This window comes from Schistocerca americana, chromosome 8 (genome assembly GCF_021461395.2).
Source record: "Schistocerca americana isolate TAMUIC-IGC-003095 chromosome 8, iqSchAmer2.1, whole genome shotgun sequence".
NCBI lineage: Eukaryota > Metazoa > Arthropoda > Insecta > Orthoptera > Acrididae > Schistocerca > Schistocerca americana.
The window spans coordinates 16615292-16636666 of record NC_060126.1 but is presented as its reverse complement, the minus strand read 5'-3'; the positions used below and the strand labels follow the sequence as shown (position 1 = coordinate 16636666).

The following is a 21375-nucleotide window of genomic DNA, read 5'->3' as shown; positions in this document are numbered from 1 at the left end:
AAAAGGCACAATGCCGACTTAAGTACAAGTAGCTTGACACTCCAACTTTCTATGATTTGAACCTCTCCTGTGAGTCCAGTTTTAGATTCCGATGCTTCACTTCAGGTTTACTGTATACCTTGCACCTCCTTATTGACGATGAAACACAGATATTGCATCGGAAAGAAATTCAAAAGGAACAATGCCGACTTAAGTACAAGAGGACTGCCACTCTAAATCTCTATGATTTGAACCTCTCCTGTGAGTCGAGTATTAGATTCCGTTGCTTCACTTCTGGTTTACTGTATACCTTGCACCTTCTTATTGTCGATGAAACACAGAAATTGCATCGGAATTAAATTCAAAAGACACAATGCCTTCTTAAGTACAAGAGGATGACACTCTAACTATCTATGATTTGAACTTCTCCTGGGAGTCCAGTTTTAGATTCCGATGCTTCACTTCAGGTTTACTGTATCCCTTTGACCTTCTTATTGACGGTGAAATACAGAAATTGCATCCGAATTTAATACAAAAGGCACAATGCCGATTTAAGTACAAGAGGACTGACACTCTCACTTTCTATGATTTGAACCTCTCCTGTGATTCCAGTATTTGATTCCAATGCTTCAATTCAGGTTTACTGTATACCTTGCACCGTCTTATTGACGATGAAACACAAAAATTGCATCGGAAAAAATTCAAAATTCACAATGCTGACTTAAGTACAAGAGGACTGACACTCTAACTTTCTATGATTTGAACCCCTCCTGTGAGTACAGTTTTAGATTCCGATGCTTCGTTTCAGGTTTACTGTATCCCTTGGACCTTCCTGTTGACGATGAAACACAGAAATTGCATCCGAATTTAATACAAAAGGCACAAAGCCGACTTAAGTACATGAGGACTGACACTCACACTTTCTATGATATAAACCTCTCCAGTGAGTCCAGTTTTAGATTCCGATGCATCACTTCAGGTTTACTGTATCCCTTGGACCGTCGTATCCGCGATGAAACACAGAATTTGCATCCGAATTTAATACAAAATGCACAATGCTGACTGAAGTACAAGAGGACTGACACTCTAACTTTCTGAGATTTGAACCTCTCCTGTGAGTCCAGTTTCAGATTCCGATGCTTCACTTCAGGCTTACTGTATCCCTTGGACCTTCTTATTGACGATGAAACACAGAAATTGCATCGGAATTTAATACAAAAGGCACAATGACGACTTAAGTAAAAGAGGACTGACACTCTCACTTTCTATGATTGGAACCACTCCTGTGAGTCCAGTTTTAGATTACGATGCTTCACTTCAGGTTCACTATATACCTTCCACCTTCTCATTGACGATGAACCAGAGAAAATGCATAGGGATTTAATTCAAAAGGCACAATGCCGACGTAAGTGCAAGAGGACTGACACTCTAACTTTCTATGATTTGAACCTCTCCTGTGAGTCCTGTTTTAGATTCCGATGCTTAACTTCAGGTTTACTGTATAGCTTGCACCTTCTTATTGACGATGAAATACAGATATTGCATCGGAATTATATTCAAAAGGAACAATGCCGACTTAAGTACAAGAGGACTGCCACTCTAAATCTCTATGATTTGAACCTCTCCTGTGAGTCGAGTTTTAGATTCCGATGCTTCACTTCTGGTTTAGTGTATACCTTGCACCTTCTTATTGACGATGAAACACAGAAATTGCAACGGAATTAAATTCAAAAGACACAATGCCTTCTTATGTACAGGTGGACTGACACTCTAACTACCTATGATTTGAACCTCTCCTGTTAGTCCAGTTTTAGATTCCGATGCTTCACTTCAGGTTTACTGTATCCCTTGGACCTTCTTATTAACGATGAAATATAGAAATTGCATCCGAAATTAATACAAAAGGCACAATGCCGACTTAAGTACAAGAGGACTGACACTCTCACGTTCTATGATTTGAACCTCTCCTGTGATTCCAGTATTTGATTCCGATGCTTCACTTCAGGTTTACTGTATACCTTGCACCATCTCATTGACGATGAAACACAAAAATTGCATCGGAATTAAATTCAAAAGGCACAATGCCGACTTAAGTACAAGTAGCTTGACACTCCAACTTTCTATGATTTGAACCTCTCCTGTGAGTCCAGTTTTAGATTCCGATGCTTCACTTCAGGTTTACTGTATACCTTGCACCTCCTTATTGACGATGAAACACAGATATTGCATCGGAAAGAAATTCAAAAGGAACAATGCCGACTTAAGTACAAGAGGACTGCCACTCTAAATCTCTATGATTTGAACCTCTCCTGTGAGTCGAGTATTAGATTCCGTTGCTTCACTTCTGGTTTACTGTATACCTTGCACCTTCTTATTGTCGATGAAACACAGAAATTGCATCGGAATTAAATTCAAAAGACACAATGCCTTCTTAAGTACAAGAGGATGACACTCTAACTATCTATGATTTGAACTTCTCCTGGGAGTCCAGTTTTAGATTCCGATGCTTCACTTCAGGTTTACTGTATCCCTTTGACCTTCTTATTGACGGTGAAATACAGAAATTGCATCCGAATTTAATACAAAAGGCACAATGCCGATTTAAGTACAAGAGGACTGACACTCTCACTTTCTATGATTTGAACCTCTCCTGTGATTCCAGTATTTGATTCCAATGCTTCAATTCAGGTTTACTGTATACCTTGCACCGTCTTATTGACGATGAAACACAAAAATTGCATCGGAAAAAATTCAAAATTCACAATGCTGACTTAAGTACAAGAGGACTGACACTCTAACTTTCTATGATTTGAACCCCTCCTGTGAGTACAGTTTTAGATTCCGATGCTTCGTTTCAGGTTTACTGTATCCCTTGGACCTTCCTGTTGACGATGAAACACAGAAATTGCATCCGAATTTAATACAAAAGGCACAAAGCCGACTTAAGTACATGAGGACTGACACTCACACTTTCTATGATATAAACCTCTCCAGTGAGTCCAGTTTTAGATTCCGATGCATCACTTCAGGTTTACTGTATCCCTTGGACCGTCGTATCGGCGATGAAACACAGAATTTGCATCCGAATTTAATACAAAATGCACAATGCTGACTGAAGTACAAGACGACTGACACTCTAACTTTCTGAGATTTGGACCTCTCCTGTGAGTCCAGTTTTAGATTCCGATGCTTCACTTAAGGTTTACTATATGACTTCCACCATCTTATTGAAGATGAAACACAGAAATTGCATCAGAATTTAATACAAAAGGCACAATGCCGACTTAAGTAAAGGAGGACGGACACTCTCTAATTTCTATGATTTGAAACTTTCCTGTGAGTACAGTTTTAGATTCCGATGCTTCAATTCAGGTTTACTGTATACCTTGCACCTTCTTATTGACGATGAAACACAGAAATGGCATCGGAATTTAACACTCTAAGCGCCAAGCCCGTAAAATTTACGGGCCTGGGATCGCGCGAAAATCACCAAGCCCGTAAAATTTACGGGCCGCTACATTTAATTTCATTCAAAACACTGCAACGTTATTTCTACGGGTTTGGCCAGCGCTATACGTTTTTCAGATGTTTATTAACAAAATGCGTCCATAGATGTCACGGCAGCGCTGTAATTCATGTTAAAACTTATCTTTGCGTTCTCAGTCTGTATATCATTCAGTTGTTTGTCATCATGTTTCGGCGCGGTTTATCAGACGCAGAAATTGCGGATTTGATCAATCATAGCGACACTCTGGATAATGTAGAGAGTGATTCAGACGATTCTGAATGCAATGGTGTGTTTGAAGGTACGTATTTCCGAATTTTCCACGTAATTGTGCAGTACGCACATATCTGTTGAACATGTGTAAACGATGTATGTAGTTACACATAATGTGATATTCTTTTTAGAAGACGAGATTGATGACAGTTTGTCTTCAGATGAAGACGAGAATGATGTTGAAGGTGTTGCTTCAAATCCAGCAGCTGTGCCGTATCCGAAAGACAGTGAGTGGACTGCAGTTGACACCTACCGACCTCTGCCTGTCAACACGACACCCAGGCAGATACTAGTGGATATTGATGAGTCGAGTTCTGTACTGGATTGCAGTAAAGTGTTCCTTACTGACAGTGACGTAAATGAACTCAAGAGACAGACAAATTTGTATGCATCACAGACAATACAGAAGAAAAGAAGAGGAAATAATCTGAAGCCCCATTCAGTTTTGAGTTCGTGGAAGCCAGTGACTATAAGTGAGATGAGGCGTTTCTTGGGTATTATTTTCCACATGTGTGTTTCGAAAAAGCCCAAAATTGCGGACCATTGGAGCACTAATCCTGTTCTTAGTTGTAACTTTTGTCCCCATGTCATGAGCCGTTTGCGTTTCACTCAGATACTGTCATGCTTGCATCTTGTTGACAATTCAAATCAGAAAAAACCAGGCGAAGATGGATTTCATCCACTTTACAAAGTTTTGCCATATTATAATAATTTGAAGGAGCGATGTATCCAGGCATATCGTCCCTCAGAAAAAGTGACAATTGATGAAGGAATTTGCCCATTTCGAGGTCGTGTGAGTTTCCGTGTTTACATGCAAAATAAGCCTCATAAGTATGGACTGAAAGTATATGCTGTTGCTGAAGCCAGTAGTGGCTATGTTGTAAATTTTGAAGTTTATGCTGGTAAGCATATTGTTGACAATTCTTCGTCTGCGGTTATTTTGCGATTGTTGTCTGACAGCAGCTTGCTGAACAAAGGCCACACTGTGTATTTAGATCGATTTTATTCCAGTCCAGAGCTATTTCAGCAACTGGCAGAGAAAGGCACTGGAGCTGTTGGTACTGTGAACAAATCCAGGAAAGGATTGCCTAAAGATTTAGTATCTGCTAAGCTGAAAAAGGGCGAAATGTCTTTTCGGCGTAAAGATAATGTATTGGCAATGAAGTGGAAAGATAAGAGAGATGTGTATACATTGTCTACAAGGCATCAAGCAACATTTGGTACGCATACTAAGAGAAATGGGTCTGTAGTATTGAAACCACTTCAGGTACTTGATTACAACCTCAATAAAATTGGAGTGGATATTGGAGACCAACGCCTGCAGTACAATCCGTTCCAGCACAGAACTGTGAAATGGTGGCGAAAATTATATTTCCATTTGCTGCTTATGGGAGTATCAAATGCATTTTGGCTGTACAATGCAGTGCACAGGAAGAAAATTACAATAACAGACTTTATAACAGTGCTTGCAGTTCAGCTTGTTGAAGACGACACACTTGAATTCATTCCAAGAAATGAAGGAACTGTAGGTCGGCTAACAAAGAGACATTTTTTGCAGCACATACCTGCAACTACTAAGAAGTATGCTGCTCGTGTGTGTCACGTGTGCAGTTCCAGGAGCAAGAAACAGAGTGGCAAGGCTTCTCGCAAAGAGACACGATACGAATGTGAACAGTGTGGCGTTGCACTCTGCCTGGAACCTTGCTTTAAAATTTTCCACACTAAAAAACAATATGATTCTGTGTGAAATTTATATGTAATACTGTATACTATCAGAAACATGTAATGTAGTGCCACAATTTTGGTTAAAAATAAATCACAATTGTATTCCCTTATTCGTATGACTTTTTCTAAATTCTTAAAACATCTAAGTGATTTCTATAACTGTACCTTAAAGCTGTGCATTGTAAAGTAGTTTCTTTCACTCAGAATTAAAGTAGAAATGTGCAGCTTCAAGATGGTACCAAATTTGCCACAATCCAAACAGTAGATTTGATGCAGTAATTTTTTTAATATTGGTAAAATTGCCCGGTTTCTAGGGACGGGTGCATAAAATAGGCCTGGTACAGAGAGTGTTAATACATAAGGCATAATGCCGACTTAAGTACAAGAGGACTAACACTCTCATTTTCTATTATTTGAACCTCTCCTGTGAGTCCAGTTTTAGATTCCGATGCTTCACTTCAGGTTTACTGTATAACTTGGACCGTCGTATTGGCGATGAAACACAGAATTTGCATCCGAATTTAATACAAAATGCACAATGCCGACTTAAGTACAAGAGGACTGACACTCTAACTTTCTACGATTTGAACCTCTCCTAAGAGTCCAGTTTTAGATTCCGATGCTTGACTTCAGGTTTACAGTATCCCTTGGACCTTCTTATTGACGATGAAACACAGAGTTTGAATCCGAATTTAATACAAAAGGCACAATGCCGACTTAAGTACAAGAGGACTGACACTCTGACTTTCTATGATTTGAACCTCTCCTGTGAGTCCAGTTTTAGATTCCGTTGCTTCTCTTCAGGTTTACTGTATCCCTTGGACCTTCTAATTGAGATGAATCACAGAATTTGCATCCGAATTCAATACAAAAGGCACAATGCCGATATAAGTACAAGAGGACTGACACTCTCTCTTTCTATGATTTGAACCTCTCCTGTGAGTCCAGTTTTAGATTCCGATGGTTCACTTCAGGTTTACTGTATACCTTGCACCTTTTTATTAACGACGAACAGCAGAAATAGCATCCGAATTTAATACAAAAGGCACAATGCCGACTTAAGTACAAGAGGACTGACACTCTCCCTTTCTATGATTTGAACCTCTCCTGCGAGTCCAGTTTTAGATTCCGATGCTTCACTTCAGGTTTACAGTATCCCTTTTACGTTCTTATTGACGATGAAACACAGAAATTGCATCCGAATTTAATACAAAAGGCACAATGCCGACTTAAGTGAAAGAGGACTGACTCTCTCTCGTTCTATGATTTGAACCTCTCCTGTGAGTCCAGTTTTAGATTCCGATGCTTCACTTCAGGTTTACTGTATCCCTTGGACCTTCTTATTGACGATAAAACACACAAATTGCATTGGAATTTAATACAAGAGCATAATGCCGACTTCAGTAAAAGAGGACTGACACTCTCTCTTTCTATGATTTGAACCTCTCCTGTGGGTCCAGTTTCAGATTCCGATGCATCACTTCAGGTTTACTGTATACTTGCACCTTCTTATTGACGATGAAACACAGAAATTGCATCCGAATTTAATACAAAAGGCACAATGCCGACTTAAGTAGAAGAGTACTGACACTCTCATTTTCTATGATTTGAACCTCTCCTGTGAGTCCAGTTTTAGATTCCGATGCTTCACTGCAGGTTTACTGTATCCCTTGGACTACTTATTGACGATGAAACACAGAGTTTGCATCCGAATATAATACAAAAGGCACTATGCTGACTGAAGTACAAGAGGACTGACACTCTAACTTTCTGAGGTTTGAACCACTCCTGTGAGTCCAGTTTTAGATTCCGATGCTTCACTTAAGGTTTGCTATATGCCTTCCACCATCTTATTGAAGATGAAACACAGAAATTGCATCGGGATTAAATTCAAAAGGTACAATGCCGACTTAAGTACAAGAGGACTGACACTCTAACTTTCTATGATTTGAACCTCTCCTGTGAGTTTAGTTTTAGTTTCCGATGTTTCGTTTCAGGTTTACTGTATCCCTTGGACCTTCTTATTGACGATGAAACACAGAAATTGCATCAGAATTTAATACAAAAGGCACAATGCCGACTTAAGTAAAGGAGGACGGACACTCTCTAATTTCTATGATTTGAAACTTTCCTGTGAGTACAGTTTTAGATTCCGATGCTTCACTTCAGGTTTACTGTATCCCTTTGACCTTCTTATTGACGGTGAAATACAGAAATTGCATCCGAATTTAATACAAAAGGCACAATGCCGATTTAAGTACAAGAGGACTGACACTCTCACTTTCTATGATTTGTACCTCTCCTGTGATTCCAGTATTTGATTCCAATGCTTCACTTCAGGTTTACTGTATACCTTGCACCGTCTTATTGACGATGAAACACAAAAATTGCATCGGAAAAAATTCAAAATTCACAATGCTGACTTAAGTACAAGAGGACTGACACTCTAACTTTCTATGATTTGAACCCCTCCTGTGAGTACAGTTTTAGATTCCGATACTTCGTTTCAGGTTTACTGTATCCCTTGGACCTTCCTGTTGACGATGAAACACAGAAATTGCATCCGAATTTAATACAAAAGGCACAAAGCCGACTTAAGTACATGAGGACTGACACTCACACTTTCTATGATATAAACCTCTCCAGTGAGTCCAGTTTTAGATTCCGATGCATCACTTCAGGTTTACTGTATCCCTTGGACCGTCGTATCGGCGATGAAACACAGAATTTGCATCCGAATTTAATACAAAATGCACAATGCTGACTGAAGTACAAGAGGACTGACACTCTAACTTTCTGAGATTTGAACCTCTCCTGTGAGTCCAGTTTTAGATTCCGATGCTTCACTTAAGGTTTACTATATGCCTTCCACCATCTTATTGAAGATGAAACACAGAAATTGCATCGGGATTAAATTCAAAAGGTACAATGCCGACATAAGTACAAGAGGACTGACACTCTGACTTTCTATGATTTGAACCTCTCCTGTGAGTCCAGTTTTAGATTCCGTTACTTCTCTTCAGGTTTACTGTATCCCTTGGACCTTCTAATTGAGATGAATCACAGAATTTGCATCCGAATTCAATACAAAAGGCACAATGCCGATATAAGTACAAGAGGACTGACACTCTCTCTTTCTATGATTTGAACCTCTCCTGTGAGTCCAGTTTTAGATTCCGATGGTTCACTTCAGGTTTACTGTATACCTTGCACCTTTTTATTAACGACGAAGAGCAGAAATAGCATCCGAATTTAATACAAAAGGCACAATGCCGACTTAAGTACAAGAGGACTGACACTCTCCCTTTCTATGATTTGATCCTCTCCTGCGAGTCCAGTTTTAGATTCCGATGCTTCACTTCAGGTTTACAGTATCCCTTTTACGTTCTTATTGACGATGAAACACAGAAATTGCATCCGAATTTAATACAAAAGGCACAATGCCGACTTAAGTGAAAGAGGGCTGACTCTCTCTCGTTCTATGATTTGAACCTCTCCTGTGAGTCCAGTTTTAGATTCCGATGCTTCACTTCAGGTTTACTGTATCCCTTGGACCTTCTTATTGACGATAAAACACACAAATTGCATTGGAATTTAATACAAGAGCATAATGCCGACTTCAGTAAAAGAGGACTGACACTCTCTCTTTCTATGATTTGAACCTCTCCTGTGTGTCCAGTTTCAGATTCCGATGCATCACTTCAGGTTTACTGTATACTTGCACCTTCTTATTGACGATGAAACACAGAAATTGCATCCGAATTTAATACAAAAGGCACAATGCCGACTTAAGTAGAAGAGGACTGACACTCTCATTTTCTATGATTTGAACCTCTCCTGTGAGTCCAGTTTTAGATTCCGATGCTTCACTGCAGGTTTACTGTATCCCTTGGACTACTTATTGACGATGAAACACGGAGTTTGCATCCGAATATAATACAAAAGGCACAATGCTGACTGAAGTACAAGAGGACTGACACTCTAACTTTCTGAGATTTGAACCACTCCTGTGAGTCCAGTTTTAGATTCCGATGCTTCACTTAAGGTTTGCTATATGCCTTCCACCATCTTATTGAAGATGAAACACAGAAATTGCATCGGGATTAAATTCAAAAGGTACAATGCCGACTTAAGTACAAGAGGACTGACACTCTAACTTTCTATGATTTGAACCTCTCCTGTGAGTCCAGTTTTAGTTTCCGATGTTTCGTTTCAGGTTTACTGTATCCCTTGGACCTTCTTATTGACGATGAAACACAGAAATTGCATCAGAATTTAATACAAAAGGCACAATGCCGACTTAAGTACAAGAGGACTGACACTCTAACTTTCTACGATTTGAACCTCTCCTAAGAGTCCAGTTTTAGATTCTGATGCTTGACTTCAGGTTTACAGTATCCCTTGGACCTTCTTATTGACGATGAAACACAGGGTTTGAATCCGAATTTAATACAAAAGGCACAATGCCGACTTAAGTACAAGAGGACTGACACTCTGACTTTCTATGATTTGAACCTCTCCTGTGAGTCCAGTTTTAGATTCCGTTGCTTCTCTTCAGGTTTACTGTATCCCTTGGACCTTCTAATTGAGATGAATCACAGAATTTGCATCCGAATTCAATACAAAAGGCACAATGCCGATATAAGTACAAGAGGACTGACACTCTCTCTTTCTATGATTTGAACCTCTCCTGTGAGTCCAGTTTTAGATTCCGATGGTTCACTTCAGGTTTACTGTATACCTTGCACCTTTTTATTAACGACGAACAGCAGAAATAGCATCCGAATTTAATACATAAGGCATAATGCCGACTTAAGTACAAGAGGACTAACACTCTCATTTTCTATTATTTGAACCTCTCCTGTGAGTCCAGTTTTAGATTCCGATGCTTCACTTCAGGTTTACTGTATAACTTGGACCGTCGTATTGGCGATGAAACACAGAATTTGCATCCGAATTTAATACAAAATGCACAATGCCGACTTAAGTACAAGAGGACTGACACTCTAACTTTCTACGATTTGAACCTCTCCTAAGAGTCCAGTTTTAGATTCCGATGCTTGACTTCAGGTTTACAGTATCCCTTGGACCTTCTTATTGACGATGAAACACAGAGTTTGAATCCGAATTTAATACAAAAGGCACAATGCCGACTTAAGTACAAGAGGACTGACACTCTGACTTTCTATGATTTGAACCTCTCCTGTGAGTCCAGTTTTAGATTCCGTTGCTTCTCTTCAGGTTTACTGTATCCCTTGGACCTTCTAATTGAGATGAATCACAGAATTTGCATCCGAATTCAATACAAAAGGCACAATGCCGATATAAGTACAAGAGGACTGACACTCTCTCTTTCTATGATTTGAACCTCTCCTGTGAGTCCAGTTTTAGATTCCGATGGTTCACTTCAGGTTTACTGTATACCTTGCACCTTTTTATTAACGACGAACAGCAGAAATAGCATCCGAATTTAATACAAAAGGCACAATGCCGACTTAAGTACAAGAGGACTGACTCTCTCCCTTTCTATGATTTGAACCTCTCCTGCGAGTCCAGTTTTAGATTCCGATGCTTCACTTCAGGTTTACAGTATCCCTTTTACGTTCTTATTGACGATGAAACACAGAAATTGCATCCGAATTTAATACAAAAGGCACAATGCCGACTTAAGTGAAAGAGGACTGACTCTCTCTCGTTCTATGATTTGAACCTCTCCTGTGAGTCCAGTTTTAGATTCCGATGCTTCACTTCAGGTTTACTGTATCCCTTGGACCTTCTTATTGACGATAAAACACACAAATTGCATTGGAATTTAATACAAGAGCATAATGCCGACTTCAGTAAAAGAGGACTGACACTCTCTCTTTCTATGATTTGAACCTCTCCTGTGGGTCCAGTTTCAGATTCCGATGCATCACTTCAGGTTTACTGTATACTTGCACCTTCTTATTGACGATGAAACACAGAAATTGCATCCGAATTTAATACAAAAGGCACAATGCCGACTTAAGTAGAAGAGTACTGACACTCTCATTTTCTATGATTTGAACCTCTCCTGTGAGTCCAGTTTTAGATTCCGATGCTTCACTGCAGGTTTACTGTATCCCTTGGACTACTTATTGACGATGAAACACAGAGTTTGCATCCGAATATAATACAAAAGGCACTATGCTGACTGAAGTACAAGAGGACTGACACTCTAACTTTCTGAGATTTGAACCACTCCTGTGAGTCCAGTTTTAGATTCCGATGCTTCACTTAAGGTTTGCTATATGCCTTCCACCATCTTATTGAAGATGAAACACAGAAATTGCATCGGGATTAAATTCAAAAGGTACAATGCCGACTTAAGTACAAGAGGACTGACACTCTAACTTTCTATGATTTGAACCTCTCCTGTGAGTTTAGTTTTAGTTTCCGATGTTTCGTTTCAGGTTTACTGTATCCCTTGGACCTTCTTATTGACGATGAAACACAGAAATTGCATCAGAATTTAATACAAAAGGCACAATGCCGACTTAAGTAAAGGAGGACGGACACTCTCTAATTTCTATGATTTGAAACTTTCCTGTGAGTACAGTTTTAGATTCCGATGCTTCACTTCAGGTTTACTGTATCCCTTTGACCTTCTTATTGACGGTGAAATACAGAAATTGCATCCGAATTTAATACAAAAGGCACAATGCCGATTTAAGTACAAGAGGACTGACACTCTCACTTTCTATGATTTGTACCTCTCCTGTGATTCCAGTATTTGATTCCAATGCTTCACTTCAGGTTTACTGTATACCTTGCACCGTCTTATTGACGATGAAACACAAAAATTGCATCGGAAAAAATTCAAAATTCACAATGCTGACTTAAGTACAAGAGGACTGACACTCTAACTTTCTATGATTTGAACCCCTCCTGTGAGTACAGTTTTAGATTCCGATACTTCGTTTCAGGTTTACTGTATCCCTTGGACCTTCCTGTTGACGATGAAACACAGAAATTGCATCCGAATTTAATACAAAAGGCACAAAGCCGACTTAAGTACATGAGGACTGACACTCACACTTTCTATGATATAAACCTCTCCAGTGAGTCCAGTTTTAGATTCCGATGCATCACTTCAGGTTTACTGTATCCCTTGGACCGTCGTATCGGCGATGAAACACAGAATTTGCATCCGAATTTAATACAAAATGCACAATGCTGACTGAAGTACAAGAGGACTGACACTCTAACTTTCTGAGATTTGAACCTCTCCTGTGAGTCCAGTTTTAGATTCCGATGCTTCACTTAAGGTTTACTATATGCCTTCCACCATCTTATTGAAGATGAAACACAGAAATTGCATCGGGATTAAATTCAAAAGGTACAATGCCGACATAAGTACAAGAGGACTGACACTCTGACTTTCTATGATTTGAACCTCTCCTGTGAGTCCAGTTTTAGATTCCGTTACTTCTCTTCAGGTTTACTGTATCCCTTGGACCTTCTAATTGAGATGAATCACAGAATTTGCATCCGAATTCAATACAAAAGGCACAATGCCGATATAAGTACAAGAGGACTGACACTCTCTCTTTCTATGATTTGAACCTCTCCTGTGAGTCCAGTTTTAGATTCCGATGGTTCACTTCAGGTTTACTGTATACCTTGCACCTTTTTATTAACGACGAAGAGCAGAAATAGCATCCGAATTTAATACAAAAGGCACAATGCCGACTTAAGTACAAGAGGACTGACACTCTCCCTTTCTATGATTTGATCCTCTCCTGCGAGTCCAGTTTTAGATTCCGATGCTTCACTTCAGGTTTACAGTATCCCTTTTACGTTCGTATTGACGATGAAACACAGAAATTGCATCCGAATTTAATACAAAAGGCACAATGCCGACTTAAGTGAAAGAGGGCTGACTCTCTCTCGTTCTATGATTTGAACCTCTCCTGTGAGTCCAGTTTTAGATTCCGATGCTTCACTTCAGGTTTACTGTATCCCTTGGACCTTCTTATTGACGATGAAACACAGAAATTGCATCCGAATTTAATACAAAAGGCACAATGCCGACTTAAGTAAAAGAGGACTGACAGTCTCTCTTTCTATGATTTGAACCTCTCCTGTGAGTCCTGTTTTAGATTCCGATGCTTCACTTCAGGTTTACTGTATACCTTGCACCTTCTTATTGACGATGAAACACAGAAATTGCATCGGTATTAAATTCAAAAGGAACAATGCCGACTTAAGTACAAGAGGACTGCCACTCTAAATCTCTATGATTTGAAGATCTCCTGTGAGTCGAGTTTTAGATTCCGATGCTTCACTTCAGGTTTACTGTATCCCTTGGACCTTCTTATTGACGATGAAACACAGAAATTGCATCCGAATTTAATACAAAAGGCAAAATGCCGACTTAAGTAAAAGAGGACTGACACTCTCATTCTCTATGATTTGAACCTCTCCTGTGAGTCCAGTTTTAGATTCCGATGCGTCACTTCAGGTTTACTGTATACCTTGCACCTTCTTATTGACGATGAAACACAGATTTTGCATCGGAATTTAATACAAAAGGCACAATGATGACATAAGTACAAGCGGACTGACACTCCATCTCTCTATGATTTGAAACTCTCCTGTGAGTCCAGTTTTAGATTCCGATGCTTCACTTCAGGTTTACTTTGTCCCTTGCACCTTCTTATTGACGATGGAACACAGAAATTGCATCCGAATTTAATACAAAAGGCACAATGCCGACATAAGTAAAAGAGGACTGACACTCTCACTTTCTATGATTTGAACGTATCCTTTGAGTCCAGTTTTAGATTCCGATGCTTCACTTCAGGCTTACTGTATCCCTTGGACCTTCTTATTGACGATGAAACACAGAAATTGCATCGGAATTTAATACAAAAGGCACAATGCCGACTTAAGTAAAAGAGGACTGACACTCTCACTTTCTATGATTGGAACCACTCCTGTGAGTCCAGTTTTAGATTACGATGCTTCACTTCAGGTTTACTATATACCTTCCACCTTCTCATTGACGATGAACCAGAGAAAATGCATAGGGATTTAATTCAAAAGGCACAATGCCGACGTAAGTACAAGAGGACTGACACTCTAACTTTCTATGATTTGAACCTCTCCTGTGAGTCCTGTTTTAGATTCCGATGCTTAACTTCAGGTTTACTGTATAGCTTGCACCTTCTTATTGACGATGAAATACAGATATTGCATCGGAATTATATTCAAAAGGAACAATGCCGACTTAAGTACAAGAGGACTGCCACTCTAAATCTCTATGATTTGAACCTCTCCTGTGAGTCGAGTTTTAGATTCCGATGCTTCACTTCTGGCTTAGTGTATACCTTGCACCTTCTTATTGACGATGAAACACAGAAATTGCAACGGAATTAAATTCAAAAGACACAATGCCTTCTTATGTACAGGTGGACTGACACTCTAACTACCTATGATTTGAACCTCTCCTGTTAGTCCAGTTTTAGATTCCGATGCTTCACTTCAGGTTTACTGTATCCCTTGGACCTTCTTATTAACGATGAAATATAGAAATTGCATCCGAAATTAATACAAAAGGCACAATGCCGACTTAAGTACGAGAGGACTGACACGCTCACGTTCTATGATTTGAACCTCTCCTGTGATTCCAGTATTTGATTCCGATGCTTCACTTCAGGTTTACTGTATACCTTGCACCATCTCATTGACGATGAAACACAAAAATTGCATCGGAATTAAATTCAAAAGGCACAATGCCGACTTAAGTACAAGTAGCTTGACACTCCAACTTTCTATGATTTGAACCTCTCCTGTGAGTCCAGTTTTAGATTCCGATGCTTCACTTCAGGTTTACTGTATACCTTGCACCTCCTTATTGACGATGAAACACAGATATTGCATCGGAAAGAAATTCAAAAGGAACAATGCCGACTTAAGTACAAGAGGACTGCCACTCTAAATCTCTATGATTTGAACCTCTCCTGTGAGTCGAGTATTAGATTCCGTTGCTTCACTTCTGGTTTACTGTATACCTTGCACCTTCTTATTGTCGATGAAACACAGAAATTGCATCGGAATTAAATTCAAAAGACACAATGCCTTCTTAAGTACAAGAGGATGACACTCTAACTATCTATGATTTGAACTTCTCCTGGGAGTCCAGTTTTAGATTCCGATGCTTCACTTCAGGTTTACTGTATCCCTTTGACCTTCTTATTGACGGTGAAATACAGAAATTGCATCCGAATTTAATACAAAAGGCACAATGCCGATTTAAGTACAAGAGGACTGACACTCTCACTTTCTATGATTTGAACCTCTCCTGTGATTCCAGTATTTGATTCCAATGCTTCAATTCAGGTTTACTGTATACCTTGCACCGTCTTATTGACGATGAAACACAAAAATTGCATCGGAAAAAATTCAAAATTCACAATGCTGACTTAAGTACAAGCATACTGACACTCTAACTTTCTATGATTTGAACCCCTCCTGTGAGTACAGTTTTAGATTCCGATGCTTCGTTTCAGGTTTACTGTATCCCTTGGACCTTCCTGTTGACGATGAAACACAGAAATTGCATCCGAATTTAATACAAAAGGCACAAAGCCGACTTAAGTACATGAGGACTGACACTCACACTTTCTATGATATAAACCTCTCCAGTGAGTCCAGTTTTAGATTCCGATGCATCACTTCAGGTTTACTGTATCCCTTGGACCGTCGTATCGGCGATGAAACACAGAATTTGCATCCGAATTTAATACAAAATGCACAATGCTGACTGAAGTACAAGACGACTGACACTCTAACTTTCTGAGATTTGAACCTCTCCTGTGAGTCCAGTTTTAGATTCCGATGCTTCACTTAAGGTTTACTATATGACTTCCACCATCTTATTGAAGATGAAACACAGAAATTGCATCAGAATTTAATACAAAAGGCACAATGCCGACTTAAGTAAAGGAGGACGGACACTCTCTAATTTCTATGATTTGAAACTTTCCTGTGAGTACAGTTTTAGATTCCGATGCTTCAATTCAGGTTTACTGTATACCTTGCACCTTCTTATTGACGATGAAACACAGAAATGGCATCGGAATTTAATACATAAGGCATAATGCCGACTTAAGTACAAGAGGACTAACACTCTCATTTTCTATTATTTGAACCTCTCCTGTGAGTCCAGTTTTAGATTCCGATGCTTCACTTCAGGTTTACTGTATAACTTGGACCGTCGTATTGGCGATGAAACACAGAATTTGCATCCGAATTTAATACAAAATGCACAATGCCGACTTAAGTACAAGAGGACTGACACTCTAACTTTCTACGATTTGAACCTCTCCTAAGAGTCCAGTTTTAGATTCCGATGCTTGACTTCAGGTTTACAGTATCCCTTGGACTTTCTTATTGACGATGAAACACAGAGTTTGAATCCGAATTTAATACAAAAGGCACAATGCCGACTTAAGTACAAGAGGACTGACACTCTGACTTTCTATGATTTGAACCTCTCCTGTGAGTCCAGTTTTAGATTCCGTTGCTTCTCTTCAGGTTTACTGTATCCCTTGGACCTTCTAATTGAGATGAATCACAGAATTTGCATCCGAATTCAATACAAAAGGCACAATGCCGATATAAGTACAAGAGGACTGACACTCTCTCTTTCTATGATTTGAACCTCTCCTGTGAGTCCAGTTTTAGATTCCGATGGTTCACTTCAGGTTTACTGTATACCTTGCACCTTTTTACTAACGACGAACAGCAGAAATAGCATCCGAATTTAATACAAAAGGCACAATGCCGACTTAAGTACAAGAGGACTGACACTCTCCCTTTCTATGATTTGAACCTCTCCTGCGAGTCCAGTTTTAGATTCCGATGCTTCACTTCAGGTTTACAGTATCCCTTTTACGTTCTTATTGACGATGAAACACAGAAATTGCATCCGAATTTAATACAAAAGGCACAATGCCGACTTAAGTGAAAGAGGACTGACTCTCTCTCGTTCTATGATTTGAACCTCTCCTGTGAGTCCAGTTTTAGATTCCGATGCTTCACTTCAGGTTTACTGTATCCCTTGGACCTTCTTATTGACGATAAAACACACAAATTGCATTGGAATTTAATACAAGAGCATAATGCCGACTTCAGTAAAAGAGGACTAACACTCTCTCTTTCTATGATTTGAACCTCTCCTGTGGGTCCAGTTTCAGATTCCGATGCATCACTTCAGGTTTACTGTATACTTGCACCTTCTTATTGACGATGAAACACAGAAATTGCATCCGAATTTAATACAAAAGGCACAATGCCGACTTAAGTAGAAGAGGACTGACACTCTCATTTTCTATGATTTGAACCTCTCCTGTGAGTCCAGTTTTAGATTCCGATGCTTCACTGCAGGTTTACTGTATCCCTTGGACTACTTATTGACGATGAAACACAGAGTTTGCATCCGAATATAATACAAAAGGCACTATGCTGACTGAAGTACAAGAGGACTGACACTCTAACTTTCTGAGATTTGAACCACTCCTGTGAGTCCAGTTTTAGATTCCGATGCTTCACTTAAGGTTTGCTATATGCCTTCCACCATCTTATTGAAGATGAAACACAGAAATTGCATCGGGATTAAATTCAAAAGGTACAATGCCGACTTAAGTACAAGAGGACTGACACTCTAACTTTCTATGATTTGAACCTCTCCTGTGAGTCCAGTTTTAGTTTCCGATGTTTCGTTTCAGGTTTACTGTATCCCTTGGACCTTCTTATTGACGATGAAACACAGAAATTGCATCAGAATTTAATACAAAAGGCACAATGCCGACTTAAGTAAAGGAGGACGGACACTCTCTAATTTCTATGATTTGAAACTTTCCTGTGAGTACAGTTTTAGATTCCGATGCTTCACTTCAGGTTTACTGTATCCCTTTGACCTTCTTATTGACGGTGAAATACAGAAATTGCATCCGAATTTAATACAAAAGGAACAATGCCGATTTAAGTACAAGAGGACTGACACTCTCACTTTCTATGATTTCTACCTCTCCTGTGATTCCAGTATTTGATTCCAATGCTTCACTTCAGGTTTACTGTATACCTTGCACCGTCTTATTGACGATGAAACACAAAAATTGCATCGGAAAAAATTCAAAATTCACAATGCTGACTTAAGTACAAGAGGACTGACACTCTAACTTTCTATGATTTGAACCCCTCCTGTGAGTACAGTTTTAGATTTCGATGCTTCGTTTCAGGTTTACTGTATCCCTTGGACCTTCCTGTTGACGATGAAACACAGAAATTGCATCCGAATTTAATACAAAAGGCACAAAGCCGACTTAAGTACATGAGGACTGACACTCACAAATTCTATGATATAAACCTCTCCAGTGAGTCCAGTTTTAGATTCCGATGCATCACTTCAGGTTTACTGTATCCCTTGGACCGTCGTATCGGCCATGAAACACAGAATTTGCATCCGAATTTAATACAAAATGCACAATGCTGACTGAAGTACAAGAGGACTGACACTCTAACTTTCTGAGATTTGAACCTCTCCTGTGAGTCCAGTTTTAGATTCCGATGCTTCACTTAAGGTTTACTATATGCCTTCCACCATCTTATTGAAGATGAAACACAGAAATTGCATCGGGATTAAATTCAAAAGGTACAATGCCGACTTAAGTACAAGAGGACTGACACTCTGACTTTCTATGATTTGAACCTCTCCTGTGAGTCCAGTTTTAGATTCCGTTGCTTCTCTTCAGGTTTACTGTATCCCTTGGACCTTCTAATTGAGATGAATCACAGAATTTGCATCCGAATTCAATACAAAAGGCACAATGCCGATATAAGTACAAGAGGACTGACACTCTCTCTTTCTATGATTTGAACCTCTCCTGTGAGTCCAGTTTTAGATTCCGATGGTTCACTTCAGGTTTACTGTATACCTTGCACCTTTTTATTAACGACGAACAGCAGAAATAGCATCCGAATTTAATACAAAAGGCACAATGCCGACTTAAGTACAAGAGGACTGACACTCTCCCTTTCTATGATTTGAACCTCTCCTGCGAGTCCAGTTTTAGATTCCGATGCTTCACTTCAGGTTTACAGTATCCCTTTTACGTTCGTATTGACGATGAAACACAGAAATTGCTTCCGAATTTAATACAAAAGGCACAATGCCGACTTAAGTGAAAGAAGACTGACTCTCTCTCGTTCTATGATTTGAACCTCTCCTGTGAGTCCAGTTTTAGATTCCGATGCTTCACTTCAGGTTTACTGTATCCCTTGGACCTTCTTATTGACGATAAAACACACAAATTGCATTGGAATTTAATACAAGAGCATAATGCCGACTTCAGTAAAAGAGGACTGACACTCTCTCTTTCTATGATTTGAACCTCTCCTGTGTGTCCAGTTTCAGATTCCGATGCATCACTTCAGGTTTACTGTATACTTGCACCTTCTTATTGACGATGAAACACAGAAATTGCATCCGAATTTAATACAAAAGGCACAATGCCGACTTAAGTAGAAGAGGACTGACACTCTCATTTTCTATGATTTGAACCTCTCCTGTGAGTCCAGTTTTAGATTCCGATGCTTCACTGCAGGTTTACTGTATCCCTTGGACTACTTATTGACGATGAAACACGGAGTTTGCATCCGAATATAATACAAAAGGCACAATGCTGACTGAAGTACAAGAGGACTGACACTCTAACTTTCTGAGATTTGAACCACTCCTGTGAGTCCAGTTTTAGATTCCGATGCTTCACTTAAGGTTTGCTATATGCCTTCCACCATCTTATTGAAGATGAAACACAGAAATTGCATCGGGATTAAATTCAAAAGGTACAATGCCGACTTAAGTACAAGAGGACTGACACTCTAACTTTCTATGATTTGAACCTCTCCTGTGAGTCCAGTTTTAGTTTCCGATGTTTCGTTTCAGGTTTACTGTATCCCTTGGACCTTCTTATTGACGATGAAACACAGAAATTGCATCAGAATTTAATACAAAAGGCACAATGCCGACTTAAGTACAGGAGGACGGACACTCTCTAATTTCTATGATTTGAAACTTTCCTGTGAGTACAGTTTTAGATTCCGATGCTTCAATTCAGGTTTACTGTATACCTTGCACCTTCTTATTGACGATGAAACACAGAAATTGCATCGGAATTTAATACAAAAGGCATAATGCCAACTTAAGTACAAGAGGACTAACACTCTCATTTTCTATGATTTGAACCTCTCCTGTGAGTCCAGTTTTAGATTCCAATGCTTCACTTCAGGTTTGCTCTATCCCTTGGACCTTCTTATTGACGATGAAATACAGAAATTGCATCCGAATTTAATACAAAAGGCACAATGCCGACTTAAGTAAAAGAGGACTGACAGTCTCTCTTTCTATGATTTGAACCTCTCCTGTGAGTCCTGTTTTAGATTCCGATGCTTCACTTCAGGTTTACTGTATACCTTGCACCTTCTTATTGACGATGAAACACTGAAATTGCATCGGTATTAAATTCAAAAGGAACAATGCCGACTTAAGTACAAGAGGACTGCCACTCTAAATCTCTATGATTTGAAGATCTCCTGTGAGTCGAGTTTTTGATTCCGATGCTTCACTTCTGGTTTACTGTATACCTTGCACCTTCTTATTGACGATGAAACACAGAAATTGAATCGGAATTAAATTCAAAAGACACAATGCCTTCTTAAGTACAAGAGGACTGACACACTAACTTTCTGTGATTTGACCTCTCCTGTGAGTTCAGTTTTAGATTCCGATGCTTCGTTTCAGGTTTACTGTATCCCTTGGACTTTCTTATTGACGATGAAACACAGAAATTGCATCGGTATTAAAT

The 21375-nt window shown here is 39.4% G+C and overlaps 1 protein-coding gene across 1 annotated transcript; it reads left to right on the top strand.

The window, feature by feature from the left end:
• Positions 1-3851: 3851 nt before the first annotated feature.
• Positions 3852-5504, top strand: LOC124544894 (piggyBac transposable element-derived protein 4-like). The gene has a single exon (XM_047123622.1). It carries the CDS (start codon positions 3852-3854, stop codon positions 5502-5504), a length of 1653 nt encoding a protein of 550 aa, XP_046979578.1.
• Positions 5505-21375: the final 15871 nt, after the last annotated feature.

Coding starts and splice junctions, on each gene's coding strand:
- LOC124544894 (XM_047123622.1), top strand. CDS start 3,852: ATGTATGTAGTTACACATAATGTGATATTCTTTTTAGAAGACGAGATT.